General features: G+C 30.0%; 1 protein-coding gene across 1 annotated transcript in view; it reads left to right on the forward strand.

The window, feature by feature from the left end:
• Positions 1-23982, forward strand: part of LOC113389303 (opsin, ultraviolet-sensitive-like) — a 367582-nt gene that overhangs the window by 341141 nt on the left and 2459 nt on the right. Inside the window, exon 3 of the mRNA XM_026626350.1 lies at positions 23348-23478. Within this exon, the coding sequence (XP_026482135.1) occupies positions 23348-23478 (131 nt within the window). The remainder of the gene's footprint in view (positions 1-23347; positions 23479-23982) is intronic.

Genomic DNA, 23982 nt, shown 5'->3' on the forward strand with positions numbered 1-23982 from the left:
TCCCGAAGAAGAAGTTTATGTTTTCATCAAAAAATCTGATTCGCTAATTTTATGTTTTCTCGACGTTTCAAGCCATTCTGAATCGAATGAGACCAAATTTGGAAAAAGTATGTGTGTGTGTGTGTGTATGTGTGTGTGTGTGTGTATGTGAACAGATTTTTTGCCGTAAATCGAAGTTTTCTCAAAAATGACTGGACCGATTTTAAAAATTTAAAAGCCATTCGATGTATCTCGATGAGGACTATCGTCTCTGAGTTTTGTGCGGCGATCGGCCGGGCCGTTTCGTTGTAAATTGCAGAAAAGTGAAAAATTTTTCGCCCACGTTTTAGCCCGCAATACTAAATCGATTCTGAAAATTCAAAAACCATTCGATAGATATTGGTTGGGAATCGTGCTGATTAGTTTTTGGTAAAGATCGGCCGAGCCGTTTTCTTGTAATAACGTTTTAAAAAAAAAAATTTCGACGATTTTTATGATTTTTTTTTTTTTTTGACGGTAGATACCATAGTTTTCTAGGTCATACTAAAATATTACGGCCCTACGCCAACTCGTTTAGCTTTAAAAGTTCGTCAAAGTTTGCAAAAATTGGTATAGTTTTTTTGACATTTGTCAAAATTAGACTTTTGATCGACGTTTTCTCAAAAGCGCCTGAACCGATTTCAGAAATTTAAAAGCCATTTGATGTATTTCGGTGAGGACTATCGTTTGTCAGTTTTGTGCGACGATCTGCCAAGCCGTTTCTTTGCAATTTAAAAAAAAGTGTTAAACTTTTCGTCCATATTTAAGCTCATCCTACCGAACCGATTTTAAAAAATCAATCACTGTTCGAAAGATATTAGTTGGGAATGGTACTGATTAATTTTAGGTGAAAATCTACCGAGCCGTTTTCTTGTAATGAACTGTTGAAAAAAAAATTTAAGTCGATTTTCATGGAACTTTTTTTTGGCGATATACATCATGGTCTTATAGAACTTACTGTAATATTACGGCATTACGACAAGTAGTTTAATTTTAAAAATTCGTCAAACTTTACTAAAATTATTATCGTTTTTTAGAGTAGGATTGATGAAGTATATTATTTACACTTTGTTTTGATTAAGTCAATTATTTACACATATCGGGAAGTTCATGTAACTTGCCTCAAGGCTAAATACCAAACCAACTAGTTAGATATTGTATAGATTATAACTTTAGTTAAAGCATTACGCAGCAAGTTCATTAATAGAAACTGGCAGGGCAGGTCCAGCAGTTACGGAGATAAAGAGCAAAGAGTGCAGAAAATAGAAATCGAGTTTTTGAATGAACGGAGCATCGGATTTGAATCATCTAAAAAAATTCAATTAGTAATGAGTACTCGGTCTTCATAGCTTTTGATATCTTATCAGTCTGCAATGGTTCCCAGAAAGGTTTTGTATCTATTAATTTAGATTTTTATACCAGTGTATGTATTAATTTAAATGAGTGTGACTTTTTCTTGAAGAAGTCATTTGCTCTACTCAAAACACTTAGAATTATTATATCAGGCTTTAAAAACAATTAGGCATAATTTGGTCGCAAGTATGAGAATATTTTCTATTTCAGGAAATTTTGTGAGTAAAAAAAGGACACGTCTAAGTAGAAATTCGATAGACATTCTCAGTGTTTTGAATTCATATTTTATTAAAGAAAATAACAATTAGAATGTTTAAAATTAATTAATTAAAATTACTCGGAACAGACAATACCCGAGTTTAGCTTAATTGTTTTTAAAACTAAAATTGATATTAACAAGGAGGTATGTATCAACATGTATCCAATTTTTTAATTCTTTTTTTAATTTAATAAATGTTTATTTAAAAATGTATTATTTATATTTATTCGAAAACATTCTTTTCACTATCATAAAAATATTTTTATTCTTATATGTGAAAATGATGCATGAACAACGAATAACTATTTTCAAAGTTATTAATCAAACTATTATTTTTTAGTTCTACTAATTTATTTACTATCGAAAAAATTGAACAATAAACAAATTTAGTCAAATACTGCTCTAAATTGCACTATACTCGTATTTGCGGATAAATTACAGGATATTCGAGCAAAAATTTATTTTCTATATAAAATTTGAAAACCGACTGAAACCGGTTTTTTACTAAAATTAAAATTCGAAAACCGGTTTTCTGAAATGTCGGTTTTTGTATAAACCCTAATTGATTGCAACCAGCATGGATAAAATAACTAGTTGGTATTGGTATTTTGCCTTGAGGCAAGTTACATGAACTTCTCGATATGTGTAAATAATCGACTTAATCAATAAAAAATAAATCATTTTATGAGTGATTAAAAGTAATTCGGGTGGATTTATTACACATATTTGAAAACAAACGAACGCGTTAACTCGGAGTATTTTCTAAAAGCAAATTTTCACAAATCAACAATTTTTATAATTGAACCAGTTTCCGTAGGACTTTGGTTCAGTATGTTCATTAAGACCAAGTACTCTATCGTTATATCGAGTAAATCGTCTAATTTTAATTTTAACAAACGTCAAAAATACGACTCATTTTCTCAAACTTTGATGTTTTTTTAAAATTATACTACTTGTGGTAAGGCCGTAATATTTCAATAAGTTGTATAGGACCATAATATATATCACCAAAAAAAGTTTCATAAAAATGGGCTCAAATTTTTTTTCAACAACGAATTATAAGAAAACGTCTTAGTAGATTTTCACCTAAAACCAATCAGCATCATTCCCAACTAATATCTTTCGAACAGTTTTTGATTTTTTAAAATCGATTCGGTAGTATGAGCTTAAATTTGGACGAAAAGTTTAACACTTTTTTCCAAATTTCAATGGAACGGCTCGGCCGATTTTTGCACAAAACTGACAAGCGATAGTCTTATTGAGACTAAATATATATAAAAACATTAAATGGTTTTTAAATTTCTGAAATCGGTTTCGGCGTTTTTGAGAAAACGTCGATGAAAGGTCTAATTTTGATAAATGCCAAAAAAACGATACTAATATTTGTAAACTTTGACGAATTTTTAAAGTTAAACAAGTTGTCGTGAGGCCATAATATTTTAGTATGATCTAAAAGACTATGGTATCTACCGTCAAAAAAATAATAATAATTGTCGAAAAATAAATTTTTCTCCACTTTATTACAAGAAAACGGCCCGGCCGATCTCTACCAACAACTCATCAACACGATTCCCAATCAATATCTTTTGAATGGATTTTGAATTTTCAAAATTGCGATTTTTTTTTGTTTTTTGACAAAGAAACGACTTGGCTGATCGTTGCGCAAAATTGATAAACGCTAGTCCTCATCGAGATACATCGAACGGCTTTTAAATTTTTGAAATCGGTCCAGCCATTTTAGAGAAAACGTCGATTTACGTCAAAAAATCTGTTCACACACACACATAAACACACATACTTTTTCCCAAATTTGGTCTTATTCGATTCAGATTTTTTGATGAAAACATAAACTTCCCCTTTGGGAAGTTAAAAAAAAATACGTGATTCTACTCATAGACCACATACTCTGTTAGTGTGAGAGAGATTTTCCGTTAGCATTTGTGTCTAGTGAAACTAAATATCACTACTGAAGTTATGCTGTCAAGTGAAACTGAATATCACAACTACATGATATCAGGTTGTTAAGAGGGCTGGCTTGAACTCGGAATCTTGTGGTAAGTGACAGGTGAACTACAGAAGCTCTTATTTCTTTACCTTAAGTATTAGTTCAATTCCGAATTATTTCGTAATCTGCTGAGAAGAATATTAGCAGCTCTGTTTGCTTTAAGTTTCTTGATAATTGGCGTATACCTTTTGTTTGCCTTAATTACAACGGCATTATTCCATCTTATCGAAGAGAAATCATGAAATCATTTAACCACGGCTTCACTAATTACTAATTAAATGTTGTTTGATTTCCACGAGATGTATTTATAGCAATGGATAATATTGTGAAGCCTTATATTGATATTAGAGTCAAGAGTAAATATTTATTAACTTCCCGAAGCAGAAGTTTATATTTTCATCAAAAAATCCGATTCGTTAATTTCATGTTTTCTCGATGTTTCAAGCCATTTTGAATCGAATGAGTTCAAATTTGGAAAAAGTATGTGTGTTTGTGTGTGTGTGCGTGTAACAGATTTTTTGCCGTAAATCGACATTTTCTCAGAAATGGTTCGACCGATTTCAAAAATTTAAAAGCCATTCGATGTATCTCGATGAGGACTAGCGTTTCTGAGTTTTGTTGAGAATCGTGCAGATTAGTTTTTGGTAAAGATCAGCCGGGCCGTTTTCTTGTAATAAAGTTTAAAAAAAAAAGAATTCGACGATTTTTACGATTTTTTTTTTTGACGATGGATACTATAGTCTTCTAGATCATACTAAAATATTACCGTCCTAATTTGTCAAAATTAGACCTTTCATCGACGTTTGCTCAAAAACGCCTAAACCTATTTCAGAAATTTAGAAGCCATTCGATGTATCTTAATAAGAACTATAGTTTGTCAGTTTTGTGAGACGATCTGCCGAGCCGTTTCTTTGTGATTTGAAAAAGAGAGACTCTTTTCGTCCAATTTAAGCTCATTCTACCGAATCGATTTTAAAAAATCAAAAACTGTTCGAAAAATATTAGTTGGGAATAATACTGATTAGTTTTGGGTGAAAATCTACCGAGCCGTTTTCTTGTAATTAACTGTTGAAAAAAAAAATTAAGTCGATTTTTATGAAACTTTCTTTGGCGATGTATATCATGGTCTTATAGAACTTACTGAAATATTACGGTTTTACGACAAGTAATTTAATTTAAAAAATTCATCAAAGTTTGAGAAAATGATTAGTTTTGTTGACGTTTGTTAAAATTAAAATAAGATGATTTACTTGGTATAACGATAGAGTACTTGGTCTTAATAAACATACTAAACCATTAACGTCCTACGAAAACTGGTTCAATTATAAAAATTATTGATTTGTGAAAATTTGCTTTGAGAAAATATTCCGAGTTAACGTGTTCGTTCGTTTTCATACTTTAATCACTCATAAATTAATTTATGTTTTATTGATTAAGCCAATTATTTACACATATCGGGAAGTTCATCTAACTTGCCTCAAGGCTAAATACCAATACCAACTAGTTTTCTTGAGAATTGTTCTTAAGCAAATATGATCTTTCCACTGAAGGTTAATTAGGAGTTCATGTTTTCACCCAAAAATTTGTTTGCTAATTTTCTGTTTTCACGAAGGAAAGACTTCTCTGACTTCCAAGTCATTCTGAATTGTTTGAAACCAAAGATGCGCTTGGGTGTATGTGGCATTTGGCAAAATTCAGACTTTCAATATTTGCAATTTTACTAATTATAGTGCTAGTATATCCTACTTTTTGTATGCCTCTAATATTTCCCGCTGTTGCTTTAGACTTTAGTAGACCATTTTGCGTTTTGTTTATTGAATTTAACTTTTCCTCACATAAAAAATACAGGTAAACTAGTGGTGCATGGCATTGTGCCTTAAGCCAAATGGCTTTCCGTTTCGTAATCTATATATGAATATATATAAAAATGTATGTATGTCTGTGTGTGTGTGTAATTGTGTGTTTGGGAAATTGTTAGGTAAATAGTAAGACGAGGTTTTGGATGTTTTGATTGAAGCCAAGTGGTATGAGTTGGTCGCCACAAAGACTTTTTCAGCATATTTTTATGTCAGGTAGACAGGCAGACAGGTAAACATATAAATAGTTTAGGAGATACTTACGTAGACAGATGAACAAGTAAACAGGTAGATTGGTAGATAGGTAAACTGGTGACAGGAAAATTTGAGAATATATAAAATGGTAGACAGAAAAACTGGTGGATAGACGAATATGTGGACAGGTGAATATGTTGACAGCTAAATTGGTTGACAGTTAAAATGGTGAATTGATAAACAGGTTGATAGGTAAATCAATAAACAGTAATACTAATAAACTATAATAAACATTATAATAAACATAAACAAAATAAAAAAATAATTAATAAACAATAATAAACATTAATAAACATAAACAAATTAAAAAACAGGTAAATTTGTATAAGGTAAATTTTTGAACAGTTAAATTGGTGCAATGCCTAATAATCATTTATGGCATTTATCTTGGAAACCGCTGGACCTGCCTTCCCAATTTTAGTCATTTCTTTAATCCGTTTATACAAGTGACATGTTTTTTGAATCATTCAAATCAGACGCTTTATTGTCTTAAGAATTGTAAAGCCATTTTTTGCACTTAATTACCTTTTAAACTGCTGCACCTTCCTTTGCCATAAAGTAATCAGCACGCATTTCCATCAATAGAAATCGAATGTTTTTTTTTATTTGAATCCGTTGATCCCTGCTTTTAAAAGCGTCGGAGAAAACTTGCATCCGCACGTATATACATACTACACACTGACAAACATCAATTTTTGTACAGCAAAAATCTTTAGAAACGTTTGGAACGTAAAGCTACCCAAAAATTTTATTTACGACTTTTTTTGTGATTCTATAATTTACCATACGGAAAGTTATATATATATAATATATAATATATAATATATAATATATAATAACAAATTACACTAGTATTGAATTAAATATTGAATTCAACACATAATTAAATAAATAATAATTAAAATATAACATTGAAACATATTTAACTTCCCGTAGGGTAAGTTATTGTAATGGGCCGAAAATCGGAATTGAAATTTTTTACATTTCTCGACGTTTTGAAGGTTTCTGAACGTTTTAGCATACTTCAGAAAAAATGGATGTGTGTGTGTGTGTGTGTATGTATGTATGGATACAAATTTTCAGTCACGTTTTCGGGCGCACGGATCAACCGATTTGAATGGTTCAAAAATCATTCGATTCCTATCGATAGGAAAAAGAGCTGATTAGTTTTTGGCAAAGGCAGGTCCAGCCGTTTTGGAGATACGGAGCAAAGAGTGCAGAAAATAGAAATCGAATTTTTGAGAGAACGGAGTATCCGATTTGAATGATCTAAAAAACATTCAATTAGTAATGATTGGAGAAGTGTTTATTAGTTTTTGGCAAAGGCAGGCCCAGCCATTTTGAAGATACGGAGCTAAATATGTAAAGAATGGCAATTTTTGAGAGAACTATGCGTCCGATTTAAATGATTCAAAAAACTTTCTGCTTGTCTTAACAAAATAATTCATTTTGGAAAAGAAAATTTTGTTCCAATTTTTTTTTTTTTTTTAGTTTTTTGTATATCGAAAATATTTCAGATTTTATTTTTAATTCTGACTATAGTTCTAATATACTTTACAAATAATTTAAACTCTACAATTCAGTTTATATAATTCTTATAAATATTAGACAATGTTACAATATTTATAATAATCTATTTGAAAACATTCAGTATTCCACGAACATTTCGTTACGGTACGGGAAGTTCCAGCAATTTGCCTTAAGGCACGATGCCATAATTGCCTCAAGACAGAATTCCACTTACAGCTAGTTGAGAAACTAAATTGGCGAGCACAGTGGTTAAATTTAAATTGCGTTTAAAATCAAATACAAATGTCTAATTCAGTTTTTTACATAGTTTTTATTTTTTTATTTTTTTATATTCTATATTTTGGATTTTGCTAATTGTACTATTGCACGAAAGAATAGTTGGATATATATCACTCGAAATAATTAAATTTTAAAAAATGCTAGCAAAACGGTTTTTAATGAATTGATCGATCTCGATAAATTAACTCCATTAAAAGATATATTTTATCAGCGTAAAAATACACACACACACGCACACACACATATATATAATATATATATATATATATATATACTAGATGTCCCGACATTGTAACGGGCCAAAAATAGAAATTGAAAATTTTTACATTTCTCGATGTTTTGAAGGTTTCTGAACATTTTGGCATACCACAAAAAAAATGGATGTGTGTGTATGTATGTATGTATGGATACAAATTTCCGTCGCGTTTCCGGGCGCACGGATCAATCGATTCGAATGATTCAAAAAACATTCGATTCCTATTGATAGGGAGATGCGCTGATTAGTTTTTGGCAAAGGCAGGTCCTGCCGTTACGGAGGATTGAAACAAAAAGTGCAGAAATATAAATCGAGTTTTTGAGAGAACGGAGCATCCGATTTGAATGATCTGAAAAACATTCAATTAGTAATGATTGGAAGAAGTAGTTAGTAGTAGAGCTAAATCTGCAAAAAATGGCTGTTTTTGAAAGAACTAAGCGTCTGATTTGAATGATTCAAAGAACTTTCTGCTTGTTTTAACAAAATAATTGATTTTGAAAATAAAAAAAAATATATGAAAAAAATTTTTTTTTGTATATCGAAAATAATTCAGATTTTATTTCTGTTTCTGTCTAAAGTTCTGATATACTTCAAACTAATAATTTCAACTTTACAATTCAGTTTATATAATTCTTATAAATATAAGACAATGTTACAATATTGATAATAATCTATTTGAAAACATTCAATATTCCTCGAACATTTCTTTACGGTACGGGAAGTTCCAGCAATTTGCCTTACTGCACGATGCCGTACACCCCACTAGTTTATTTATTAAATTTGACTAAAGATCTAAAAATAAATATATAATCTGAATTATGAATTTAAAATTAATCTCCGGTCTCTTCTATTATATGTATGTCATATTATTTCAAATCCATGCTCTAGACTAGACAAAAGCCTATAATATTATTGGAATATGCAAATTTAATTTTGGCATGTACGCAGAAATGGCTGGAAAAAATATATTTGAAGTATTGTTCTATATATTTGATGAAATGCGAATCTCAATTAAATTAAATCACACATAAAATTATATGTAAATATATATGTATATTAGCATAGCTTTTTTTCAAATTATAAATGAACCTCTTCATTTCATTATATAATTGAATTATATTACATTTTGCGCAATATGTTATGGTTGACAACTTTATATAATTTATTCTAAATATGCAAATTATTGATTTTTAATTTAAAATAATATCATACATCCAATGTATTTTAAAATGTAGACATAATTTTGCATTTTAATTATATATTATATTTATTTATTTATTCATTTAACAGCAGCCAATTTGTCAAAAATAAATAAACACTAAAAAACATATGTATTCTGTACGTTTCGAATTTTAAACATATATTATCATTCATCCGTTCTAACACAACAAATAAATAAAAACCAAATGAAATTCTGAATGTAAAATTGAAAACTTTATATTATATATTTTTAACCACACGATAAACCACACATATTTCATATATAAAACACACACATCTTATATATAAAATTTTTCAGTACTGGTGTATGATTTGATACTTCTTCTAAACGGTTACTCGGATTTTGATAATTTTATTAGAGTTTGTCAGAGGAATTTTTAAGATTTAATTAACGATAAAACTATAGTAATATTGTAGAAATAAATGGCAAAAATTACAGATAACCACTTATTATTGTTTGACATTGAAAACATTTGAACCATCATCCGCTAGGCATGTCAATTCACTTGCAATTTGAATTTAGCTGAAATTGTGAGCCTAGATAATATTAGAATACAATATATAGAAAAAATGCAATGTCTACACTATTAATGCCAAAAAGCGCCTGAGATGTGCCAGAAATTAAGATAATATAAGATACAGTATATGTTTGGCAAAAAAAATTATATAATTCAATTTAATAAATAACGCAATAAGTCCAAAATTGCATATACATTATTATGTTAAACCTATGCATGTTGCATTTGGGTTTACTTTACTATATTATTTAACAATATAAAAAGATTTTCTACTTATTAAAAAAATGATTTAGAATTTTGTTTCATGCGTTAAAAAATCATTTATTTGGCTTGGATATGGAATATTTAGCAAGTTGATCTTAGATTGAAAAGTGATCATATGAACTAGCCTTTACAAATTAATTCACCTTAGATTTGAACATAAACAATAATGTTTAATAAATTATTAGTAATAAAAATGTACTTTAGAAATTATAATTGCCAAAAAGCAACTAATATATCGTACGAGTTTATGAAAATTATAGACTAAATCAAGGGCGAGCAACCTTTTTAACCCGCGGGCCAATTTGTTTTTCAAAATTTTATGGCGGGCCGCACGTAATTTATATACTCTAGCTGACCCGGCAAACGTTTAGTTACAGAAAACATTTTTAGAAATCATTAGTATTAGAAATGATTAACTAATTCTGAATGTATGAATATGTGATATATAAATGAGAAGGACAGCTAACACAAATTTCATCGATAATTTATCCACTACAACGCTAAAATACTAACATACATATTTCATATACATACATACATACTATGCTTAGCGAAACGAGTGAGATTTCAATAACCCTGAAATTTTTTTTCTGTTTTCTCTCAAAAACAGTTCTATCTTCAGATTTTAATATTAAATTTCTAATTTTTTTTTGCTAGAATTGCTCCTTCTGCAAGACATTCAAAAACTATGTACTTCTAATGTACATCGGGAAATATTTGTACAGTAGGATAAGCCAGCAAATCAGTTAGTTTTATCGGAGGTAACCATTTCGCTGCCAATATCTAAGAATTGTATTTCAAATGCGGATAGAGCGGATAAATTTAAGCATTTTTATAAGCTCAGAAAAATCTTGATCGAATTTCAATTAAAAACATTCACAAAAATTCAATAACAGCTAATTGATCGATTACCGAGCTAAATAAAAAATGATTGGACTACTAAAACGACTATTATAAAATAATGAAAATTTCGAGTTGTATGTAGTTTTCCATCCCGCATTAAAAAAAATTAAAATAAAGAACAAAATTTTAAAGTAATATTACGTTCGTACAACCCATGATAAAAATAAATTGCTTTTTCTTTTTAAATAAAACTGAAGCTTTTTCATAAACTCAAAAATCTGAACTAAAATGAAGTCAAAAGATTGGTTGACTGAGCGCGGAAATCATGTAATTGCAATAAAATTACAAAATTGCCACAAGAAAAGAACAAAAATACAAAATTGAAAAAGTATATATTTTATATAATTACGAGTGTATACTATAAATGTTTATAAATATGAATACAAAATAAGAACAAATAATAGTTAAACAGGAAAACTAATTAGCTTGAAAACTTTAGTAAGAAATTAGGCACTTCTTTTTTATATAAGCTGATCAATATCAGCCGTTTTTTTTAAATTTTGTTCTTTATTATTTTTTAATGCGGAAAGTAGCGACACGTATGAATCTTTGATATGTTTTACTCAGTTTTGATGGGTGGTAATTTTTTATGAATTTCATGGTTGGAATTTAACACAGATTAATACAGATCCACAAAAAAAATGTCTGGATTTGGTATTTTTCGCTGAAGATAAATCTATAGTCAAAATTGGGACACTAAATATGGAAAAGCATTTGAAAACTGGCACAATTTTCAATCTCGCATTTTTCTGAATGAATGAATTATTATCCAGCCACTTTTCTTTTGTGAACCTGGGTAATTGTTTGCATACATACGTACTTCCAAAAAAATAATTTATCATAATTTGATTTGTTTTTTTTTCAAAAGCGAAAATTTTTTAGGGCTGACATGAGATTCATAAACAAATGCGATGGTTACTGAAAAAATACATTTTCTAAATCTGTATTATTTTGCATGGTAAATGGCGAAGAAAACATATACATGAAGACAGCTATTTTGTTAGCTTTGAATTTAAACTGTCAGTAAGTCTTTAAATTCACGATAATTTAAATCTCGCGACAAGTTCTCAATTTTTCTTGCAATATTGTTGAACTAATATTTATTTTATCAGGAAATGCTATTTCTGCGAACAACAGTTCTTACCAGTATTTGATTGACAACAAAATTAGCCTTTACAGCCGTATTTGATAAAATATCTAGAAAAATAATCTGTGGTTGAGAAATGCTTGGCGGGCCGCAGAAAAACCTCCGGCGGGCCGCATGCGGCCCGCGGGCCGCTGGTTGCTCATCCTTGGACTAAATTATTGAAGCATTTATGTTGTGTGGTAAAATCAAGTGTGATATTGTTGAAGTAAAACTTCTTTAGGCGCGACTAGGGTGTAACTCCGTACAAATGCAACGGAAGTGCGTTACGGCCAAGTCGAGTACCAATGATTCGTCATTCGCTCTCGATGATAACATTTCTATACTGTTCGATTGCGATAAGACGTCGTGTATGTGAATAGACATCTGTCGTTGTATGCGTACCGATTTTATGTTTTATGTATGCGAACATTTCAAAGTTACTCGTAGTACAAATGTTGATTTAATGAAAAATCGGAAGAATATTTCACCCTATTCCTTGAAAATAATAAAACAAATTGAACATTGATTAGAAAATATTTTTATATTATTTGTAGTTTCTATAAATTTTTGAAGTTATTAAAATGCAAAATATTCTTTAGATTAATTTCTTCATCTATAGTTCGGATTCTGAGATCTTGATGTATCAACCAGTTGGATACATATTTTGGAGCATTCACGATTTCTTTCAAAATTTTGTTTTGGAACCTTTGTAGAATAGTTATATTCGATTTACTGGCCGCACCCCATAGTTGTAAACCATAGGACCATATTGGTTTAATTATTGTCTTGTAGATTAAGAGTTTATTTTCTATTGTGACTTGTGATTTCCAGCCCATTAACCAATTTAGTTGTCTACGTGTTAATTCAAGCTGCTGACGCTTCTTTAGAATATGTTCATGCCAGGTTAATCTTCTATCTAAATGTAATCCCAGAAATTATCAACATTGGATACAGGAACCAAATCACCATTCAATCTAACTGGGGGGCATGAACCTTGTCTTAAGGTAAAAGTAACGTAGAGTTATTCACTTTTATTCTCCATAGTTTCATCCACTTTTCTACTTCATCTACATTTTCTGTAGAATTTCCGAGGCAAGCAATTGGTTGTCATGTTGAGCTAGAATTCCCGTGTCATCTGCAAAGGTAGCAATCATGGTTTCTGCATTTGTAGGTATATCAGCAGTATATATAATGTAAAGCAGCGGACCAAGAACACTACCTTGGGGAACTCCGGAAGAAATATTTTTAACATTAGATGAAGCATCATTAAAACTGACAAAGAACCTTCTATCACACAGATATGATTTCAGGAGCAGATAATAGTTGTATGGTAAATTCTTCTTTAATTTGTACAATAAGCCGTTATGCCAAACTTTATCAAACGCCTGACTGATGTCAAGAAAAAGGGCTGAACAATATTTTTTCAAGTGAAAGGCTTTATAAATGAAATCCACAACTCTATGTATTTGTTCTACTGTTGAGTGTTGTCTAATGAACTCAAATTGATGTTTTGGCATAAAATTGTTATCTTCTCAAATATTTATGATTCTTTTGTGAATAACTTTTTCAAAAATTTTTGAGAGGCAAGACAGAAGACTAATGGGCCGGTAGGAAACTGCATCAGTAGGATTTTTTCCAGGCTTAAGAATTAAGATTATTTTCGCCAATTTCCACGATGAAAGAAAATACTTCAGCCGTATTATGGCATTAAATAATATAGTTAAAAATCTCTTACCTTTATCAGGAAGGTGTTTTATTAGACCAAATGTAATCGCATCATTACCAGGAGTTTTTTCCAATTTAGTGTTACTAATCTCGTAGAGCACTTCAGAATACTTAATTTTTGGAATGGGTTCGTCTGTGAAATTACTGTCGTTCAAGTAATCTGTGATAAATTGATCGTTAGGTACATTACAAGGATGAGGAGTGAAGACCTTTTCCAGGTGATTTGCAAAGGTAATAACCTTGTCTTCTGCTGATCTAGACCAAGAACCATCATCATTTCTAATTGGAGATACCGTGGAGGTTGGTCTTCTCATATTTTTCGTGGCTTTCCAAATGGAATGGTCATGAACAGACAAATCACTTAAGTAGGACTCCATATGTTTATTTTTTAAATCAAACAAATATGGTTTAAGTTCCTTAATAGCTTTATTCAGTTTAGCTTTGTCATCCGGAAAATGAGTATTTTGCCACCTTCTACGCAGTTTTCTTTTACAGGCTATGAGTCTTTTAGCTTCGAATGGACAGAAAAATCGCTCAACAATATCATTTGTGGGTGTAGAATAGCGAGCCGCATCAGTGATATTTTTATTGAGAATACCTATTGCATTATCAATATCATCTGTACTTTTTAGAGGTACTTTGCAGCATATAATAATTCCCAATTAGTTTTTTTATTTGTTAATGATGGACTTTTAGATTGCAATTTGAACTTTGAGCTAAATGTAACAATGATTGGAGTGTGGTCAGAAGATAAGTCAAGACTTGATTCAGCTTTTAATTGTTCATCTAATATACCCTTGAATATACAAAAGTCTAGAAGGTCTGGAATTTTAGAAGTGTCTCCAGGCCAGTAAGTTGGTTCACCTGTTGATAAGTGTTTAAGTCTGCAGTTAACCATGGATTTATAAAGTTGCTTACCTCTTGGATTGCTTAATCTCGAACCCCATGAACAATGTTTAGCGTTATAATCTCCTCCAGCTAAAAATATTGGTCCCAAAGATGTAAAGAATTCACTAAATTTTTCATGAGAAATGTTATGTCTTGGCGGACAGTATAATGCCATATAATTTTTACCGCAGATACTATATTATTTTTAACTCCCCGTAAGGTAAGTTATAGTAATCGCAAAAAATCAAAAATGGAATTTTTTATATTTTTTTACGTTTCAGAGGTTTCTGAATATTTTGGCATACCTTAGAAAAAATGGATGTATGTGTGTGTGTGTATGTGTGTTCGGATACAAATTTTTGTCGACGATTTCGGGAACACGGATGAAGCGATTTGAATAATTCAAAACATTCGATTCGTATTGATAAGGAGAGCGCGCTCTCCTTAGCACGTACGTGCTAATTAGTTTTTGGCGAAGGCAGATCTAGCCGTTCCGAAGATATGGGGAAAAAAGTGCCAAAAACGGTAACTTACTTTTTAAGAGAACGGAGCGTCCGATTTGAATAATTCAAAAAACATTTTACTTGTATTAACAAGATGAAGAACTGATTAAATTTTCAGGCAGGTCCAGCGGTTTCGGAGATCCAGTAAAAAAAGTAAAAAAAAAATGCTACCTGGCGGTCAAAAATGATCATTAGACATATGCACATAAATTATCGGATATTTCATAGAGATTTTAACAATAAGTATAAATTTTGTTTACATTTCTATGGGTTCCGTATCAATGCTTATCCGTTAGACGGCGGCGCGGCGCTTACGGGCTTCGATATTTTGTCTCTATGCGGCTAAAGCAGTATGATTGCTTTGAAAAAAAAGTTCAGAATTTCCAAAATATTTCAAAATACACTTTTCTTCAAAAAGTCTTTTTTTCAAAAAAAGTAAATTTTTGTCAAAAATTTATAGTTTCTCAAAAATCTAATTTTTCAGAGTGAATTTTTTTCAAAAATGTTAATGGTGTGGCCTTGATTCAATCAGTAGACCACACGGATGGCTGGTATTCGTGGACTGTATATGGAAACTAAAAACGTTCTTCTTCAATGATAATAACAAACTAAAAAATGACCTCACTTTGGCCAATAAAAGGAAACTCAACAAAACTTCTAAACTCGACTGACTCGGAAGGAAACTCGAAACTGAACCAAAGAAAGAAAGCAAGCTGTAAGCGTACTGATAACGCATTGGAATCGAATTGAATACGGAACTAGATAGAACCCGAACTGAAAATGCACTGGAAGCGAAGTGAACTGGAAATCAACTCGAATAGAATGCACTGGAAGCGAAGTGAACTGGAAATCAACTCGAAACGAATGCACTGAAAGCGAAGTGAACTGGGAATCAACTCGAAACGAAATAGACTGACCACATGTCGGAAGTCGTAGGTCAAAGTTTTGGAAGGAAAGAGACAGGTAGTCTGGATTAGAAAGGAACAGATCAGTTGACATATTGTAACCCCGAGATGGCGACTATATTATTATTATCGACGCATGTAATAGTCAGTGGCGTCACCAGTTAATCTTTTTTAAAAAAAATAATTTTTGGTACGGGAGGTTCCAGCAATTTGTCTTAAGGCACGATGCCATGCGTTCCACTAGTTTTTTGAAAATCTTATACTGACCATACTAAGACCATAAATGAATCACAAAGGCAGGACATCAAATATGATATTAAAAAGATAGGATAGGTTATTAAAAAAATGGAACTTTTGAATTGTGGGTACAGGACAACTGGTCATCTAGTATATATATATATATATATATATATAAATTATTTATAAATAACACAAACAAATGAAGCCTTGAATTAAATTTTAACTTAATCAAGTTAATAAAAGTTATTGTAAAAATCTGTTTAATACAGTTTCAGAAAATATTCATATTAAAAACTTCATAATAAAAACAGTTAGTGATTGAATTTAGTACGCTTTACCATATATCTGATAAGTACATTCTGATGAATATTAGTACACATAAATAAAGTAAATATATTTATTGAGTACTAACTTTTGGCTAGTTCTTCATTCTCATTATTGGATTAAAATTTCTTAAGAAAATGTGTATATATATATAGCTTAAAACGATCAACTCACTTTTCGTAAGACTAATGATATTTTAGAATGTTAATTCCATGAACTCCATTAGCACAACCTAGTAAACGACTGAACTTATCTTTAATAATCATCAAGTTGTACAATTAGTGCAAATAGTATTCTGTATTAACAGTATTCCTTCATAAATAGATATGAATTGTTCGTATAATCCGCGGATAATCATGAAACCATATAACTTCCATTGGAATAATTACACATCTATTCCATAGGAATTATGTATAAGGTATTGTAATAACTATTATTAACTTGAGATTTGTCATTCCACTGATATGAGTTTAATTTTACAAAACTTTGATTCAGTTTAATTTACAAAACTGAATCTATTTAAATTATATTAAATAAGCATATCCAATCGTAAACAGTATATCTAGATATGAGTTGGGAAATTATATTTTTTGCGGCACTACAAAGTTTTCATTTTCAATTTTTTGCAATTTCTATAACTTACCTACAGAAAGGTGTGGAGACTTAATATAAATTATTAAACGGCATACAATTTAGTATTACATAGATTGATAGTATTAGATCAAATTGTGGGAGATTAAAATAGACAAGCAAAATAATTTTTGTATTATTCTAATCTTTACTATTTCTACTTTTTGCACCCTTTGCGCTCCGAGCCTTCGAAACGACTATATCTGCCTTTCGCAAAAATTGACCTGATGTCTTGTTGTCTGTAAGAAGCGAATGTTTCTTGCATTGTTCAAGTCCATAAATACATATGAAGGACATTTTTCTGAACCATATAAGTGAATTTTATAAATTAAAAAGGCTGGTATGAAATCTAAAAAATATGGAAACAACATTTGTACTCAATATCTGATAATTTGATGTGCATATGTCCAATGATCATTATTGAAAACCAAATGGCATGTTTAACTTCCCGTAGGGTAAGTTATTGTAATGGGCCGCAAATCGGAATTGAAATTTTTTACATTTCTCGACTTTTGAAGGTTTCTGAACGTTTTGGCATACCTCAGAAAAAATGGATGTGTGTGTGTATGTATGTATGGATACAATTTTTCGTCCACGTTTTCGGGCGTACGGATCAACCGATTTGAATGGTTTAAAAAACATTTGATTTCTATTGATAAGGAGATGTGCTGATTAGTTTTTGGCAAAGGCAGGTCCAGCCGTTACGGAGATACGGAGCAAAGAGCGCAGAAAATAGAAATCGAGTTTTTGAGAGAACGGAGCATCCGATTGGAATGAACTAAGAAACATTCAATTAGTAATGAACTAAGAAACATTCAATTAGTAATGATTGGGAGAAGTGGTTATTAGCAAAAGGTACAAAAAATGGAGAGAACTAAGCGTTCGATTTAATTGATTCAAAGAACTTTCTGCATTAATAGAAATGGAATGTATTTTGAATTATTTTAATAGGTTAATCCATGCTCTCGAAAGCGTCGACTCAAATTACATGCATACACATACACACATACATCAATTTTTTCTAAGGTATTCCAAAATGTTCAGAAACATTTGAAACGTGGAAATATGCAAAAAATTTTTTTTTGATATTTTGAGATTACTATAACTTATTCCGAAAGATTAAAAATTCATATTCAAAGGAAAAGTTTATTATATTCATAATCAAGAATTATTTAGTCATCAATAAAAATAATTAGAATTTCTTGTTTTAACTTCCCGTAGGGTACGTTATAGTAATCGCAAAAAAAAAACAAAAATGAAATTTTTTGCATATTTTTACGTTTTGAAGGTTTCTGAAAACTTCGGCATACCTTAGAAAAAAGTGATAAGTTTGGATACAATTTTTCGTCCACGATTTCGGGCGCACGAATCAACCAATTTGAATTATTCAAAAAACAGTCGATTCATATTGATAAAAAGACGTGCGGATTAGTTTTTGGCGAAGACAGGTCCAGCCGTTTCGAATAAACGGGGCAAAAAGTGCCAAAAATGCTAATTCGAATTGAACTGATCAGTTTTTAAGAGAATGGAGTACCCGATTTAAATGATTCGAAAAACGTAATACTTGTAATAACAAAATGAAGATATGGTGAAATATTTGGGTAAGGCAAAATCTAGCGTTTTTGGAGATACAGAAGAAAAAGTAAAAAAAAATCGATAGAAATTTTCAAAATGAATACTAATTTTGTTACAATTTTGTTGAATTCCGTACCAAGATTGTAAATTTTTAAAGTTTACTTATACAAAAAAAAATATTTTCAAATTTTTTAAGAATCTGCAAAGTTTTATACTTCAAATATAAATTTTAAAATTTTTTAAAAAATATATCCTCAGATGGATTCTTTAGACACCTCTTGCTAATGTAAACTTCATCAAGTGTTTTGGACGATAAGGTTGTCACTGTATATTTTATGAAAGGTAAAATATATAATGATTATATAATTATCTATTTGAAAATGTATAAAACAATTATTGTAAATCATTGATCATCAATCAATGATTTGACTGTTTTTTTTTCCCTCGAATATATAATTCTGGTACGAAAAGTTCCAGCAATTTGCCTTAAGGCACGATGCCATGCACCACTAGCTTTTTTGAGAATTATATAAGTGTAATTACATGTAATAGATCTACTCAAAATTGAAAACTAAATAAATGTAACTTTCTACCATTAACGTTATAAATTCCTTACACATTTCAAAATGTTTTCAAGAATGACTGCTCCAAAATAATTAAATTTAATTTTACCTAGATAACGAGGCAACGTTCCTTTGATGTTTTAGATCTTGACATGCATGATACAACTTGTCTTATTTAATATTCATTAACAAAGATTCAAAGTTCATATATATTTTTAATGAATAACGTTAATTTTATTACTTTGTTGACTATATTGCATAATATGTAACAGACAATGATATTTTTAATATAAAACGTATTATACAATACATGATATTTAATAAGTTGGAGAATAATGAGCATAACAATTATTTATGAATGTAAATATGAAGTACACAAATGAAAGTCGAGAAGATAACAACATCTAATATTCTACTTTTGTAACGCAATGTATAATAGAAATATTAAAATATTAATCGATATTATCAAAGTCAAAGAATTAAGTTGAAAGATCGGAAGTTACATCAATAAAAAAAGATTGCGCGTAAGGTTCACACGCGTTTGAAGTAAAACTTTTATGCTCTTATACGAAATGGCATTGAAAGGTATACATCATATAACAATTTTGAATAATGTTTATTAGTAATATTGTAGCACTCCTGATGCATATATTTTTTAATGACAACCATTAGGGGTAAGTCTCCTAGTGGCGGACACCTAAGGTTATTCATAGGTAAATCAAAAAATATTCTACAAAATGTTTATTAAATTATGATTTATGTTAGATAACAAAGTTAGAAATCAATCTAAATTAACAAAACCGCAATCTTTGCTAAAAAATAATCAATACTGTCAATCAAACTTTGGTATCAAAAAATTGATTGATGATTTTAAACAGTGGCACCTAGTACCGGACATTTCAAAATAACCTGCATTGATCACATATGTAGCCATCTTTACACTCTGGAATGTCTGCACATGTGTTTTTGACGATTATTCTTAGATATTGCAAAAAAAAAGTCACTATTTATCCCCCCTTTTGGCTGGACCACACCGATGCTCTCAGCTGGTGCATTCAGCATAAGCTTTTCATTCTTTAACTATGAAATACTAAAACTGGTGGTATGTAGTGACCGTTAGAACTCATACAGAACAAAATTAAATAATTGGAATAAATTACGTAAATTCTCATAAGAAATATCAGTATGTTTACTGTCCCGCACTAAGAGACGACTTAGTGTCCGGTGCTAAGGGACAGACATTTTCGTTCATTTGATGGCTCCTACTAAAATTGGTTAAAAAATCTAATAATATTCTACCATTTTACGGATAACAATCAAGTACAACTTTTATCTTTGCATACCAGATTTATACTCGCTTAAATAATACGTGTTAAATAGAGTGTCCGGTACTTGGTGCCGTCCGGCGCTACGGGGCTTCCCCCTATTCACATTTCTATAGTAAAAATTATAAATTATATATTTATAATACCATTAAATATATATATATATATATATATATATAATATTTGAAGGTAATAATGTAATTAAAATCATAGTTTAGACATGATCGGTTTGTTATTGTAATTAGCATTTAAGACTTGAACCTTTATTAGAGAAATGAAGTCGTTGCTAATTAATAAATTTTATAATATTTGATCACACAGTGAACTTATAACAATCTTGAATAATTTTATTAACACTATCAATAAATAAACTGCATAAATGTCCATTATGAAGTATATATGTATATAAATGATACACAGCTACACAAACTATTGTTGTGCTTGATCACTTATTTAGAATAATAAATCTGAATATCAATTTATTCTTCATTATTTATAAAAATATGCAACTTTTTAATACTTAATAGCCATAATGATCGAAAAACATGTAGTCTTTCTCTAAACTTTCAAAATTGTCTGAGATATAATTCTGAAAAAGATATCTTCGGCAGGATAGAATAAAGCTATATTGCTTTAATATTTTTAATATCTATATTATAGATATTAAAAATATTAAAGCAATAGATTCTATAAAAATGCAGAGAAACATTATGTTAAACGACGCCCAAAGAAATATTATTTTCACAATTTCCTATATTATAGATATTAAAAATATTAAAGCAATAGATTTTATAAAAATGCAGAGAAACATTATGTTAAACGACGCCCAAAGAAATATTGTTTTTACAATTTCACTTATCATGTAATTGTGTTTGAAGAGCTTCATGTAATTGAAATTAACATACATTCATTGACTGCTTATTTTTGAAGTGAAACTTTTTTAGGCGCGACTAGGGTGTAAATCCGTACAAATTCAACGGAAGTGCGTTACTGCGGATAAGATAAGATAAGAGTCGAGTGCCAATAATATCATTCCTATACGGGTTGATTGTGAATAGTGGTCGCGTATGTGAATAAAGATCTGTCGTTGTATGCGTACCGACATAAACATCTGTGTCGTGTACTAAACGTAAGTTTATTGATTAGAAATTATTTCTATACTATTCGTAGCTTCTATAAATCTCTGAAGTTATTAAAATGGAAAATCCTTTTTAGGCAAGACAGATATTACAGCTGTTCAAACTATGAGATTATATCGCCAGCGAAAAAGTAAACAAAATATCATCAGTCATTGAATGTATGTTAATTTTAATTACATGAAGTTCTTCAAATACAATTATTACATGATGAGTGAAGTGAGAATTATTTAGGCGTTTTTTAACATAACCCACTGTGTGAACGATTATTATATAGTTTATTAATCAGCAATTATTTCATTTCTCTAATGAATGTTTATTTCTAAATGCTAATTACAATGACAAACCGATCATGTCATATGAGAATTATGACTTTAATTACATTATTGTTTTTAAATATTATACATATTTTTAATGCTATTATAAATATATAATTTATAATTTATTATTATATAAATACCATCTTGTACGATAGCAAATTAGTTTTACTTCAATTGCATGTAAACTTTACGCGCACTCTTTTTTTACTATTTCGCTGGCGATACAGTCTCATTCTTAGAGCAGCTGTCTTGTCTATAAAAATAATTTACATTTTAAAAACCTCAATAATACATAGTAACCACGAATAATACGAATTACTTCAATAAACTTACGTCTCTTTCGCGTCAGATTTTTCTTTTTTTTATTATTTGCACTATAATACAATTAAAGCAATCTTACTCACGCGACCCGACGACCAATCACAATCGACCCGTATAGAAATGATATCATCGAGAGCGAATGACGAATCATTGGCACTCGACTCGGCCGTAACGCCTTTTCCGTTGCATTTGTACAGATTTACATTCTAGTCGCGCTTAAAGAAATTTTACTTCAATAATCTCTAAGAATAAAGCAAAAAATACACTTTTAAAATGATTAACTTTAGGTGCTAAGATTGGTAGATAACTCTGCGCATAAAGTTTAATCCGTTATTAAGTTACAACTTTTTGATATTTCTTCTTTTGAGCAAAAACTTTTGAATATTGCATTTATTCATTATTTATATGCTTTTATGAAAAATACTCTATGAGTGATGGTTTTTGCACAGGTACGACATAAGTTGCAAAGTTTTCCAAGTTTGAACTCAAAACTGGTGACACCACCCACACAACTTTTACCAATTAACAATTGCGAAATAAGTAACATTATGCAACTTTAATTAGAAAACGCTTCAGGAGTTTTTTAATTGCTATAAAAGGCTTACAACTTGATCTCGAATATTAATATTAATAATTAATCATAAAGCTTATTTTTTAAAATTGTTCTACTTAAAAGAAACAGATATTGAGGTTTTGCCAAAAATTTTTTTGCGTATTTGCGCTTTTTTAATACGACTTCGAAAAATTCGAGTGTAAAAAATATATTATAATTATTATATATTATTATTAGTTAGTAGTATATATATATATATATATTAATTATTTATTAAATAAAGTTCATTAGCGTTTCGTGATAATTTTATTGTGACTCTCATAAAGAAAAGTATTTTGATTCTATGTCCTATGTCTCTGATTACATCTCTAAATATCATATCACTCATATCAGTGTTATTCCTAATTTACAAAAAAAAAATTCTTATTATATTAGACAAATATATTTTGTTATATGGAATACATATAAAAACACCTAAGATTTGGTCTTTTTGCAGATGCCGATCTTTACGAACTCCTTCCAATATTCTGGTAGTAAATTTGGCTGTGAGTGATTTTCTCATGATGTCGAAAATGCCAATCTTTATTTACAACAGTATTCTACAGGGACCTGCACTAGGAAGCATAGGTAAGATAAATGACATTGATTTGCTTAATACATATGATATTATTATATTGTGTTACATATAAAAATTTTATATCAAATTTCATTGTTAGCAACAATCTGCTGTATACTATTTTTATATAACTAGTAAATTGATTTGCATAAATTGGATGACGGGTTGTGTATTTACGTTAAACTATGTAACTTTGATAAATTATCTATTATATAAAAATAAGTCGGGTTTTCCTTCCTGACGATACGACTCCTAAACGCACGAACCGATTTCGACGATTTTGCATTTGTTGGAAAGGTCTCGGACTCCGTGAGGTTTATAGCAAAGAAAATTGAAGAAAGATTTTAACAAAAAAGCGGAAAACACTTTTTCTTTTTTCACATACAGCGTCATCTCTGATGCTTAGCATGTACTACAAACTAATATTTTTTGTTTGACTGCTACTCATTTGTTTGACAGCTATTCATTGTTTTCTGCTCAATTAATTTCATGTGACAAACCGGCATTGTGTTCAC

The sequence above is a fragment of the Ctenocephalides felis genome, unplaced genomic scaffold (assembly GCF_003426905.1).
Source record: "Ctenocephalides felis isolate EL2017-DRISC unplaced genomic scaffold, ASM342690v1 CF-g0.4_SCAFFOLD_03573, whole genome shotgun sequence".
Taxonomy (NCBI): domain Eukaryota; kingdom Metazoa; phylum Arthropoda; class Insecta; order Siphonaptera; family Pulicidae; genus Ctenocephalides; species Ctenocephalides felis.